Source organism: Orycteropus afer, unplaced genomic scaffold, assembly GCF_000298275.1.
Source record: "Orycteropus afer afer isolate SDZICR_OR568_19922 unplaced genomic scaffold, OryAfe1.0 scaffold00405, whole genome shotgun sequence".
Lineage (NCBI taxonomy): Eukaryota > Metazoa > Chordata > Mammalia > Tubulidentata > Orycteropodidae > Orycteropus > Orycteropus afer.
In genome coordinates, this window is record NW_006921992.1 from 2,692,248 (window position 1) to 2,706,018 (window position 13,771).

The 13,771-nt window shown below is 46.6% G+C and overlaps 1 protein-coding gene across 1 annotated transcript in view; it reads right to left on the reverse strand.

The window, feature by feature from the left end:
- Positions 1 to 13,771, reverse strand: part of MUC16 (mucin 16, cell surface associated) — a 126,354-nt gene that overhangs the window by 64,783 nt on the left and 47,800 nt on the right. The window contains exons 24-32 of the mRNA XM_042782675.1: positions 11,911 to 12,035; positions 11,753 to 11,820; positions 10,526 to 10,698; positions 9,848 to 9,883; positions 9,578 to 9,637; positions 6,212 to 6,336; positions 5,603 to 5,670; positions 4,849 to 5,021; positions 4,700 to 4,735 (exon numbers count right to left, since the gene is read on the reverse strand). Of these exons, the coding sequence (XP_042638609.1) occupies positions 4,700 to 4,735; positions 4,849 to 5,021; positions 5,603 to 5,670; positions 6,212 to 6,336; positions 9,578 to 9,637; positions 9,848 to 9,883; positions 10,526 to 10,698; positions 11,753 to 11,820; positions 11,911 to 12,035 (864 nt within the window). The remainder of the gene's footprint in view (positions 1 to 4,699; positions 4,736 to 4,848; positions 5,022 to 5,602; positions 5,671 to 6,211; positions 6,337 to 9,577; positions 9,638 to 9,847; positions 9,884 to 10,525; positions 10,699 to 11,752; positions 11,821 to 11,910; positions 12,036 to 13,771) is intronic.

A 13,771-nucleotide genomic window follows, 5' to 3' on the forward strand; every position in this document is an offset into this window, starting at 1 on the left:
TCCCAGTGTCCATCCGTCCATGCACTCCTGCCCCCTGAGCTGTCTCCCTGTGCATAAGCAGCCCTTCTTTCTCCCATGATTGTTCTCTCCAGGGAGTGTATCTACCTGAGGTAAGTGTTCAACTCATATGCCTGTCTTTTGTTTGGCTGGAAACCATGGGTGTGGGTTCAATTCCAGACCTGCAGGGCAGCTAGGGGCCATAGTCTCAGTGGTTCCACCAGGCTCTATCAGACCAGCAAACCTGCTCAGGTCATTCTGCTGGAGTTTCTGGTCAGTTCCATTTTACATGGTCTCAACTGGGTACACACCAGAGATGGTGTGTCTGGGTTACACTGACGCGGTACCTGCTGATAAGTGGGGGAATCAAGGGCCCCAAGTTTGTTTGGCTTAAACCAGTTCCTTTCTCCTACCAGGGCACTTTTAGGGACTCTCCAAGGCACGTTCACCCTCCAAGGTTCACAGGACAGAATGATCTGAGGAGCATTTTGCAAAGCAACATTTTTTCCCCAGTTTACCAAATTTGCTGATTTAACAAGACTTATTTAAGAATAATTCCTCTTGAGATAATCTTGTGTAAGAGTATACTGAAAGCAATCAGACATTAGGACGAGATTCTGGCCTAGTATGGTTGAAAGTTGGGGGGGGGGTGATGTGGTGCCATGTATGACTATTCTAGACCAATAGACATTAAAAGATAATAATCTAATCAATATGAGAAGCTTTATTCAATACTGGTTTGAAAAAAGCCACCTGTAGTAGGGAGATGTATGGGGAAATTTTAATATGGACTGTATATTAGGTTGATATTAAGATATTATTGTCAGTTTTCAAGAGTGATAATGATATAATGGTTACTTAGGACAGTGTCCTGGTTTATGATGATTCTGAAATATTAACTGGTGAAGCATTGTGATATCTGCAACTTTCAAATGATTAAGAAAAAAAATTATATAGTCATTAATTATATCTATACCCATATAGCGTTGCCATAAATCAGAATCAGGCTCTACCATAACTAACAACAGCAAATACACAGCCAGTTCTACTATAATACTTGTTTTGAAAACATTATTGTTTCAGAGAGATTGAAATATCAGGCCCCATTTGAATGAACATTACATGAATTACACGTTTGCTTATGCACAATTTCATTGTGAGTCACACTAAAAAAAATAAAATAATAAAAAATAACCCACCAAACTCACTGCTGTCAAGTGGATTCTGACTCATAGTGTCCCCCTCCATTGGGTTTCCAATGCAGTAAATCTTTAGGGGAGTAGATTGCTTCATCTTCCTTCCATAGAGCAGCTAATGGGTTTGAACCTCCAACTTTCTGGTTAGCAAATACCTTGGGCACTGCTTCACCAGAGCTCCTTGCAAGACACACTAGCCAAAACCAAACCAAACAAAACCCACTGCCATCGAGTCATTTCCAACTCATAGTGACCCCCTGGGGGTGTCTGAGGTGTTAAATCTTTACCGAAGTAGATTGCCCAGTCTTCCTTCCACAGAGTGGCTGGTGGGTTTAGAACTGCCAACCTTCTGGTTAGCAGTCAAATACCTTAGGCACTATACCACCAGAGCTCCTTTGAAAGACACACTGTTGTTGTCATTGTTAGGTGCCGTTGAGTCACCTCCAATTCATAGTGACCCTATGCACAGGAGAATGAAGCACTGCCTGGTCCTGAGCCAGCCCCATGATTCTTGCTATACTTGAGCCCATGGTCTCCCCCTCTTTCATCGACCCTCCACCTTACCAAGCATGACATCCTTCTCCAGGGAATCGTCCCTTCTGACAACATGGCCAATGTATGTGAGATGAAGTTTGGCCACTTTCACCTCCAGGGAGCATTCTGGCTGCACTTCCTCCAGGACAGACCTGTTAGTTCTTTTAGCAGTCCACAGTACTTTCAGCATTCTTCACCAACACCACAGCTCAGAAGCTTCAATTCTTCTTCAGTCTTCCTTATTCATTGTCCAGCTCTCACACGCATATGAGGCGATTGAAAATACCATGGCTTGTGTCAGGCGCACCTTAGTCCTTAAGGAGGCATCTTTGCTCTTCAGCACTAGAAAGAGGGCCTTTGCAGCTGATTTGCCCAGTGCTATATGTTGTCTGATGTCCTGACTGCTGCTTTCATTGGTGTTGATTGTAGAACCAAGTAATGTGAAGTCTTTGACAACTTCAATGTTTTCTCCATTTATCATGATGTTGCTTATAGGTCCAGTTGTGAAGATTTTTGTTTTCTTTATATTGAGATGTAATCCGTACTGCAGACTGTATTCTTCAATCTTTATCAGTAAGTACTTCAAGTCATCCTCACTTTCAGCAAGCAAAGTTGTGTTGTCAGCATATCTCAGCATATCTCAGTTGTTAATGATTCTTCCTCCAATTCTGATGCCACGTTCTTCTCCATATAGTCCAGCTTCTTGGATTATTTGCTCAGCATACAGATTGAATAAGTATGGTGAAAGGATACAACCCTGACACACTCCCTTCCTGATTTTAAACCATGTAGTGTCCCCTTGTTCTGTTCCAACGACAGTCTCCTGGTCTATGTACAAGTTCCTCATGAGCACAATTAAGTGTTCGGGAATTCCCATTCTTCTCAATGTTATCCAGAATTTGTTATGATCCACACAATCAAATGCTTTTGCATGTCAATAAATGACAGGTAAACATCTTCCTGGTATACTTTGCTTTGAGCCAAGATCCATCTGACATCAGCAATGATATCACTTGTTCCACGTCCTCTTCTGAATTCAGCTTGCATTTCAGGAAGTTCTCTGTCAATATACTGCTGCAACCACTTTTGAATTATATTCAGTAAGATTTTACTTGCATGTGATATTAATGACATTGTTTGATAATTTCCACATTGTGTGGGATCACCTTTCTTTGGAATGGGTACAAATAAGGATCTCTTCCAGTTGACCAGGTAGCTGTCTTCCAAATCTCTTGGCATAACTGAGTGAGTGCCTCTAGTGGGGCATCCGTTTGTTGAAACATCTCAATGAGTATTCCGTCAATTCCTGGAGCCTTGTTTTACACAAATTCTTTCAGTGCAGCTGCGACTTCTTCCTTCAATACCATTGGTTCTTGAACAGATGAATGATCTTCATCCATTTCAGGAGGTGGCATATGTTCAAGAACCAATGGTATTGAAGGAAGAAATTGAAGCTGCAAGACACACCAGAGAACACTAAATGAAGGCAGAAAACTGCCCAGCCAGCTCTGAGCAGGTACCTTCCTCTTATTCTACCTACATCCTCCAATCTGCTCATTATAAGCCACTCCTACCCACATCCGGGTTCTGACATGCTCACACTTTCAGTTCATTGTTCAGCTTGGCCACAAGGACTCCCCAGCTGCTTCCATTTAGCATGTGTAAAGCTGTACTACAATTTTTCTATCTTTTTTGGTGTCTCTGAGGATGTTTTTGAGTGTTGTGTCCCCAAGCCCATTTTCCTCTTAAATACTGTGTTTTTTACTGCACTGTTTTACATACATAGTGATTTTTAGTTGCACATATGTCACGTTATAGCAGAGCTGACTAGGTTAAAGAAGGAAATAAAGAGAAAATGTCAACAACTGTGATCAGAGAGATATACTATTCTTTCAACTTTTCTGTTGTTTTGACAATTATAATAAAATGTGGGGGAAGAGGACAAACACATACCAGATAGCCATGAAATATTGCCATTGCCCCTAGATTTTGACAACTGAACATTCCTTAGAATGCTGCTAAAATGACTATATTCATTGGATATGGTAAGGCAGATCACAAGGAACATGTTCATAAAGATACTAACAATAAGAAAAAAGTCCTATCCATTAATCTATTCAAGAATATTCCTTCAAACAAGCTATTGTTAAACTGGTTAACTAGGTAAACTGGGAACAGATCCTATACTGAGTTGGCTTCTAGCAAACTGGCCATAGTCTCAGTAACTGACTGCTTTCCACACTTCCAGGGGCTGAGGAAGGAGCCCTAGTTGTGCAGCAGTTAAGGGTTTGGCTGCTAACTGAAACGTTGGGATTTGAATCCACCAGCTACTCCATGAGAGAATGACAAGGTAGTCAGCTTTTGTAAAGATTTACAGCTTTGGAAACCCTATGGGGCAGTTCTGCTCTGTCCTGTAGGGCTGCTCTGAGTTGGAATTGACTCAATTGTACACCACCACCAACAGGGATGGGGGATGAGTTGAAGGCAGGGCTCCCTGTAGGTTTCAGATGCAAGTTAAGACGTTGAGTGCTGGGGTTGGGGCTGGTGCCTGTCAGATCCATCAGGAATCACCTTGGGCTGCCCTGAGAGATGGGCCCCTCTGTCCCTCCTCCTGCCTCCTTTGGTTAGAGCCCAACAGTAATGGCAGGAAGCATCTTTAGCCAGGCAGATTCCTACCTGTGGAGCTAGAGAAGGGGGTCGGCATCACTACAGAAACTGTGTTCACCATAGAATTTGGGGAGAAAAACCCCAGAGTTCTTGGGGTGGGGGCCTCATCATCTTGGAGGTGCCAGTAAGGGGTTGCCCATGTCTAGGGCTTTTTTGGACATAGGTCCCTGCTCAATGGAGCTGAAGGTGGGATGGGGTGGGGAGTGGAGACAGTGTTCTCATGGCCTCTTCCGTTCCCAAGGACTGGGCTTGGAGCAGGTGGCTCACAGGGGTTATTGACATTTCTGAAACCTCAAAATACTCACTGCTGGGGGTGGTGGCCAAGGTCTGGTGGGTGTAACCTGCAGAGGAAGAGGGAGAAAGGATAAGGAAGGTGAGAGAGAAGGGAAAGGGAGGGATGGGGAGGGAGGATGTAGGGTCTGTTGGCCATCAAAAAAAGATGGCATCCCCTCACCATTAACATAGAGACTGCCCTTGTCCAGTGTGTAGGGGTCCAGCCGGGTGGCCCCATGGGTCAGCTTGCTCAGTTCCCAGTAAAGCTGCTCTCTGTCCAGTCTGCGGCCCTCAGGGTCAGGATGGTGGGTACAGATGACATCCACTCTGGTGGCTGTGCCATCCTTCTTAGGCCTAGGGAGGGAGGATGAGGAGATGACAACAAATGAAGTTCCTCCACAAGGGATCCTGAGATCCTGGGGGCAGGACAGGAAGGCGTCAGAGGAAATTAAAACCCTGGTAGAGAGGTGAGAAACTAGATTTAGATTCTCTTGAGGGCACCAATTGCCAATCAGCTGGGGACTGTGAGCAAGGTCATGGGTGTGAAATTTTTATTAAACTGAAAGGCTGAAACCTGCATGCCCATGGCAAGAAGACAGGAGATTTCACACATGAGACAGGGATGAGCTGGGATTTGGGATTAAAGCAATTGCACCTTGTCTGGAAGGAATCCCTGAAGACAGAATTTGACACTGGAAGGAAATGCCCTCCTTGGTTGGAAACGGAAGACGGAGTTCAGAGGGTGACCAGGAGGGGCCAGTTCTGCTGATGGGCTGTGTGGAACCTGAGCACTCTGGGAGAAGGACCAGGAGAGGCCTTGGTCCTGGAACCAGTGCCTCCTGAATTCCACCTCTACTGAGACACTGTATCACACAGGGCAGGAAGAAGGAGCCCTTAGGGCATTCCTGGCTGGCCATTCTATTGGGAGGTCTCACCTGAGGGAAGTCAGTCTGCAGCCAGAATAGAGGGAGCCGATACTTGTGTTCTTGAACAAGGGCCCAAGCTGGTGAAGAGGGAGAGGGAGGTAAGTAGTTGGAGTGAGGGGCAGAGGTGAGGCAGGAGTCAGATAGGTGGGCATTTGTATATTGAGGGGTACCAGCATCAGTGCACATGACAGGGTTGAGGTGGTGGGGCTATCATCAGTTGGCCAGAATGGCGTCAGAGACAGACATTTACTTGTAGGAGACTAGCATCAGGGCATATAGGCAGGGTGGAGGTGGGCGGGCTAGCATCAGTGGGGATAAAAAAAAACAAAACAACAAAAAACCCTCAATGCTGTTGAGTCAGATCTGACTCATAGAGACCCCTCCTTGTGTTTCTGAGGTGGTGTCACTACAGAAGTAGATTGCCCAATCTTCCATCCCAGGGGTGGCTGGTGGGTTTGAACTGCCAGCCTTCTGGTTAGCAGTCAAATGCCTTAGGCACTGCACCACCAGAGTTCCCATCTCAGTGGGAATGCATAACCCCTATTAGTGGGAATAGGGTGTATGGGTGGGGATGGAGCAAGGTGGGCAGGGATGGAGCGAGGTGGATGGGGCTCTCACCAGCCTCTGTAGTACGATCTCTGTGGTGTTGTACTTCAAGGAGCCAGGTTGCTGCATGCCTTCCTTGTAGTGGAGGTTGGTGATGGTAAAGTTGAGGGTAAAGGGCACCAGGGCAGGGCCAGTGGCTGCAGTGAGAGCAGAGGAGAGACACCCAGTGAGCTTGCTTACCTCATGTTCAGGGAGCCTGAGCCTCACGCATCCCACATGTGTGTCTTCAAGCCTTGAGGAGGCACTTTCTCCAGAATGGGGAGATTCAGCAGGGTGGAGACAGCCTAGACACCATAATTAACTGAGGGATACTGGGGACACATATGCAGAATTGTACTATAGGAGACAACAGATCATCAAGCAGAAAGCAAACATTCAGTTGAGACTCCAGATAGTCATCCTCCTTGCCTGAGTTTTTTACCCAAATTGTTATTGGATATCTACAGTACATATTGATTAATTTATTTTTGTTTGTTTTGTTTAAAGAAATAAAGAAATACTTGCACTGCATTTTTATACCAGACCTTGTTCTAAGTATTTGACTAGAATCTCAACTTACTTAAACCTTGAGACAAACCCTTTGGATTGTTGTTGTTGTTAAGTGCTGTTGAGTTGTCTCTGACTCATAGTGACCCTATGCGCAGCAGAACGAAACATCGCCCGGTCCTGTGCCAGCCTCACAAGCCTTGCTAAATCTGAGCCCATCGTTGGAGCCACTGAGCCTGTCCATCTCATTGAGGGCCTTCCCCTTCTTCACTGACCGTCCACTTTACCAAACATGACATTCTTCTCCAGGGAATGGTTCCTTCTGACAACAAGACAAAGTAGGTGAGACAAAGTCTGGCCATTCTCACTTCCAAGGAGCATTCTGGCTGCCCTTCCTCCGGGACAGATTTGTTAGTCATTTTAGCAGTCTATAGTACTCTCAGCATTCTTCTCCAACACCACAACTCAAAAGCATGAACTCTTCTTCGGTCTTCCTTATTCATTGTCCAGCTCTCACATGAATAAGAGGCAATTGAAAATACCATGGCTTGGGTTAGGTGCACCTTAGTCTTCAAGGAGACTTCTTTGCTCTTCAGCACTTGAAAGAGGTCTTTTGCAGCAGATTTGACCAATGCAATACATCTCTGATGTCTTGACTGCTGCTTCCATTGGTGTTGATTGTAGAGCCAAGTAATATGAAATCCTTGACAATGTCAATCTTTTCTCCATCCACTGTGAAGCTCTTTATCGGACTGTTGTTGTTGTTGTTGTTGTTTGCCGTCGAGTCGGCCCTGACTCATAGCGACCCCTCCTTGGGTTTCCGAGGCAGTATCACTACGGAAGTAGGATTGCCCAACCTTCCTTCCGAGGAGTGGCTGGTGGGTTTGAACCGCCAGCCTTCTGGGTAGCAGTCAAGTGCCTTAGCCACTATGCTACCAGAGCTCTTTATCGGACTAGTTGTGAGGATTTTTGTTTTCTTTATATTGAGGTGTAATCCATACCGCAGACTGTAGTCTTTAATCTTCATCAGTAAGTGCTTCAAGTCATCCTCACCCTTGGATTGGAGGGAGTATTATTATTTCCAGGAGCTCTGGTGGCATAGTGCCTAAGGCATTTGACTGCTAACCAGAAGGCTGGCGGCTCAAACCTACCATCCACTCCTCAGAAGGAAGATTGGGCAATCTACTTCCATAAAGATACCTCCTCAAAAACTGAAGGAGGGGTCGCTATGAGTTGGATATGACTCGATGGCAGTGAGTAGTTATTTCAGTTTATTATTATCTCCATTTTACAGATGTGGAAAGTAGACAGAGCTTCAACAACTTGCTCCACATCATACAATCCCTAAGTGGCAGGCTCGGGTTGGAACTCAGGCCTTGTGGGCCCAGAGTCTGTGCTCCTAACCGTTTCACCTAGGACCATGGGCAGGTCCACCTTACACTGACCGTGTGCTCTTGTCTGAGTCCTCAGAATGTCCTAGGAGGTCCTATCTAATAAGTAACTGAAGACTTGCGTAAGGCTGGTGATGATGGTGGCTCATGCAGGACCCTCAGTGGGACCAGTGTGTGGTACTGTAATTGACTTTGAACCAATGGGAGTCCAGAAAGGGAACTGGCCTCAACCCAACCTAAGCCTACCCAAGTCACTGACTGCGACTTGAAAGAGGGCATTTCCTGAGTGCATATGTAGCTCACACTAAGCATCAAAGAGAGGCCCCTCCACACACTGCAGTGCCCCCAGAGTTGTTCTTTGTCCTGGCACAGTTATTCTCATCTTTCCTTACCATGAGCTCACCAAAGGCTAGGGCCCTTGGCCTTCTGTTTACTGCTGCCATTGTAGTTGTTGTTAGCTACTGTCGAGTCAGCCCTGACTCATGGTTACTTCATGCACAACAGAATGAAATGCTGCCCTGGCCCGTGCCTTCCCCATGATCACTAGTGCATGGGACCCTTGTTAACCATGGAGTTTTTATGGTCTGAGTTTTGGAAGTTGATGGCTAGGCCTTTCTTCCTGGTCCATCTTAGTCTGGAAGCTCTGCTGAAACCTGTTCAACCTCCTAGCAACATATAAACCACCACTGATAGATGGGGTGGTGGCTGTATAAGAGATGTCTTGGCCAGGAATAGAATCCAAGTGTCTTGTATGGAAGATGTTTTGGTTCTCTAGGCTGCTCTAAAAGAAAATACTGCAAGTGGATGGATTTAACAAACAGGAGGCTAGAAGCCCGAGTTCAAAGGTCCCAGCTCTAGGGGCTGGGTGAAGGCCCTTTGACATTAGGCTTCAGCTCTACCTCTTGCTCCTGGGCCACTGGAGTTGGAGGCTTTTCTTAGAGAGCTGCTGACTGCTGAGGCTGACAAACCCAAGGTCGACAAATAAAATGGCACAGTCCCAACATTATCAAGCAACATGGTAGGCCACTGGTTCAAGTCCAGAAACAGTCCCAAGACTGGCAGACAACATGGCAGGCCACTCACTGATGACTCAGCCAAATGCAGGATCCAAATGTGCCAAGAAATGCAGAGATCTTTCTCAAAGCTGTTGCTTATATACTGGAAGCAGACCACATCCCTAAGGAAGCTACTCAGCTGCTCTAGTAGATTTCACCACGGAGTTGATTATCAGTCTCATATGGGGAATAACTACATCCAGCTGCCCAGCCACTCAAAATCAAGCCCAGCCAATTGACACATAACTTAAACTGCCACAGATGGTGAGAATTCCACTGAGCCACCCCTGCCTCACTGCTGCATGATGAGGGCATTTACACAGTGAGTGCTTATGAATACTTGTTGCATGAATAAGTGAAGGGTCCTGGCTCCCCACGTGATGCCTCCCAGTGGTCACATGCATGACACCTTTGCAGAGAAGAATTACAGAGGTGTAGCCCCTTACCTGTGGGGATGGGGACCAGGGCTGCAGAGGTGCTTGGGGAAATGGTAGAAACCACAACAGCTGAGAAAAAAACACAGATTAATTAGGGGGGAGGTGCCCCACCAGCCAAGGACAGGCCTGTCATAGGACCTTATATCCCTTTTCCTGTTCCACTCAGGCCTGTGCTGGGCTTGCCGGTGCTGAGCCATTGGAGTGGAAAAAGGGTGATCCTGGCCATTTCCCTCCCTGAGGGATCTGGGAGAGTAGCACCACCAGGGCCCAGTTACTCACCGCTGAGGGTGGAAGTCAGAACCTGATGGGTGTAACCTGCAGAGAGAGGAGTGAAGGGGTATAAGGAAGGGAAGAAGTGGCAGGAATCTGGGGCACATCGGGTTTCTATGAAGCTCCTCCTTTAAGTAATATTTACAGTGTTCTCAAAGTGCAGACCTTGTCAGCAAATGCCAGGGAATGGAACTGGAGCTCAAGGAAGAATTTCCACATTAGGTTGTCTGTGGCTCACCCTTCTGCCACTTACCCCCACCCCCACCCCCATTTCTCTGACTTTCCAATCCCACTTTTTTTTTTTTTTTTTTTCAGTTTCTGTCGAGTCAACTCCAACTCACAGTGACCCCGTGTGCATCAGAGTAGAACTGGGCTCCGCAGGGTTTTCAGTGGCTGAATTTTTGGAAGTAGGTAACCAGACCTTTCTTCTGAGGCACTTCTGGGTAGCCTCAAATAGCTAGTCTTTTGATCAGCAGCTGAGTGTTAAGTGCACCATCCAGAGCCCAGAAATGTACACTTCCTCATGAGGGCAGGAGGCAAAGGTGCAGGCCAGTCTGGGACTAGCTTAAATCTGCCCTCCACTGAGAAGGCCTGGAGACCCAGGATGTCTGTATGAGCCGAGAGTGCACAGGCTGCAATGAGACCCACAGGGAAGCGGGAGTCATTGGCTGCAGCATGACTGCTCACCGTTGACAAAAAGGCTGTCCCTATCCAGGGTGTAGAAGCCCAGCCGAGTGACGCCGTGGGTCCCATGGCTCAGCTCCCAGTACAGCCGCTCTCTGTCCAGCTCAGTGCTTGTTGGACCAGAGTGGTAGGTGCAGATGGCATCCACTCTGGTGGCTGTTCCATCCTTCTTGGGCCTGGAGAGGGAGGACATATGCAGGACTGATGATGAGGGTCCATTGCAAGAATGACAATGTCTGAGACAAGCCACCAAGCCGGAATAACATTCCTTAGAGGGTGAAATGATTCTGGAACTTTAGCCACTGGTATTTCAAATACCAGTGGGTTGCCATGGTGGACAGTTTCACTGGTGCTTTCAGATTATTAAAATAGACTAGGGAGAAAGACCTGGTAATCTAATTTCAAAAATTAACCAATGAAAACCTTAATAGATTACAACACAACCTAGTTTGACTTGCTTGCTTGGGAATATCATCAGGAAGGATTAATGGCTCAAGGAGGGCATCATGATCGGTGAAGCAGAGGACCAGACAGGGTGAGGGAGCCCTTCAGTGAGATGGATTAGCACAGTAACACAATGATGGACTTGAACATGCGATCATTAGGATGACACAGAACTGGGCACGGTTTCGTTCTGTTGTATATAATGTTTCCTTGAGTCAGAGTTGACTCATGGCAGCTAACAACAAGAACAACACAGAAAGTGGGGCGGGGCGGGGGAAGCAATGGAGACCAAAAAAATCTAGAATTTATACATGATCAATAGATGAAGGAGGTGAATTGGGACTACAGTTGGCACATTGTTTATTTATTATCCATATGCCAGCCTGGTGTCACCCTACTCCCAGATTAGGCTGAAAGAATGAACAAGTGGGAGCAGTCCCAAGCTCTTGCACACACCTTAGGTGTAACCTTGATACATTAGATGTGAGTTAAAGAATAGTCACGCCACAAGGACTGTTCATCTTTGTTTTATATTTTCTTCAGTACAGAATAATTTTTGCAAAGTGCAAGGCATTAACTCTGGGAGGAAGTTCTACACCTTGGACAGGACCAGAAGGAAGATAGAATAGAAGCCTAAGAGGACAGGGCTGGGGATAGGGGTGGATATGGCATCTATATTGGCCCTCACCCCTAGGTGCCCAGGTGGGGAGCAAACACCGGGATGAGGGGAGGAACAGAATCTGTGAGGGGTACATGTGTGAGAACATCCTCTCCTGGGCATCTCACCTGAATGAGGTCACTCTGCAGCTGGAGTAGCGGGTGCTGACACTGGAGTTCTTGAACAAAGGACCAAGCTAGGGAGGAAGGAGAGAGAGGTGAGCAGCATTGCTGGGAGTGATGCAGGGGCAAGGTGGAGTGGGCAGCAGGCATCTCAGGGCTCTTACCATGCGCTGCAGCACCTTCTCAGTGGTGTTGAACTTCACAGATCTGGGATGCCCCATGTCCTCTGTATAGCGCAGGTTGGTGATGGTGAAGTTCAGGGTGAAGAGCCCCAGGGTAGAGCTTGTAGCTGCAAAAGGGAAGGCAGATAAAAAGTCCTGCCCTGAGATCTGAGAGAATACTATGTCTAGTCCCTCCTCAGCCTCCTCCTGCTCTCCTACATGAAGCATCTGATTCTCTCCACCAGAAGGCTCTACCCAGCTGTGTTCTTCATCCAGTACAGGCAAGGAGTACCATGTAAGTCCCAAGCAACAACTTGGGTTCTGAGAATTGAGTCTTCTCCCAGAAGCCATGATTTGGAGATATCTACATTGAGATAAAGGAACGATGATGGGACCGTTGTTAAGCTCTTGACTAGTAACTGAAAGGTTAGTGGTTTGAACCTGCTAATCACTCCATGGGAGAAAGATGTGGCAGTTTGTGTCTATAAATGATTACAGCCTTGGAAACCCTATGGTGCAGTTCTGCTCTGTCCTCTGGGACACTGTTGAGTCAGAATCGACTCCATGACAATGGGATATAGTGAGTTAGGTAGGTACCTAGGGGATACCTAGTCTTCTCCTATATTGGCCCTGTTACGTGCCCAACCAATTCCTCAAGTTCCTAGCTACACTTTTTACACATTTATTCATTGAACAACTATTTGAGTTAGCAGTCAAGCACAAACTGCTTACCTCACCCAAACCAAAAAATACCAAACTCACTGCCATCAAGTGGATTCCAACTCATAGCAACCCCCATTAGGTTTCTGAGGTGGTAAATCTTTACAGAAGTAGATTGCCCCATCTTTGTTCCATAGAGCAGCTGGTGGGCTTGGACCACCAACCTTCTGGTAGCAGTCAAATGCTTTGGGCACTGTGCCACCAGAGCTCCTTTATGTCACCTAGGGACCGATATATAAATACATATGTATATATGTACATCCATATGTGTATGTGTGTGTGTGTGTGTGTGTGAGAGAGAGAGAGAGAGAGATAAAGAGGGAGAGAGAGAAAGAGAATCAGTCAATGATTGGAAGTAAATCTGGGTTGTTACAAATGGACTGGGTGCTGACCTTTTCTGATCACTGGTCTGGGAGAGATGTGAGCAGGCTTACAACTAACTGTTGATCTCAGTAACAACCCAGGAGAGTTGAGCCTTCGACTCACAGATGCTTTCCAAGAAAACCAAATAACCTTCCACATATGAGCCAGGGACCCCAATTCCTAGAATCTCAAAACTCCAAGTGAATTGGTATTGATAGCCTGGGGTGCTTTGTTGATATTGATTCTGGAGCCATTGGTGAAATACACATATTTCCTGTAGACCTACCATGGGCAAGAACACTGGATAGGCACTAGGGAACCACAAAAGAGTAAGGCAGTTGATTCATGCAGGAGGTTTGCTCAGTATTGAGGTCAAAGAAGTAAAATATTCAAAAGCAAGAAAATGCAATGGTACACAATAGACTTACTTTTAAAAACAAACAATAGGATTTAAAGTGAGTAATAAATGCAAGGGTTACAGGTGAGGACAGACAACTCAGGGACGCCCAGAGTAGCAGGCCGGAGGAGCAGGAGAAAGGGGATAAAAGCCAGGAACCTGGACAGAGGAGCAGTCAGCCCCAGGGACAACTCAGGGACGCCCAAAACAGCAGGGAAGAAGAGCAGGAGAAAGGAGATTAAAAGCCAGGAAGCCAGACAGAGGTATAGTCAGCCACAGGGACTCAGGTGGGGGTGATACGAGAGGTCTCCAACAGCAAGACAAACTTGTCTGTCGGTTTGTCCTACTGTGGTGACATGTAGACGTGAGTTTTGAGGCTGAGCC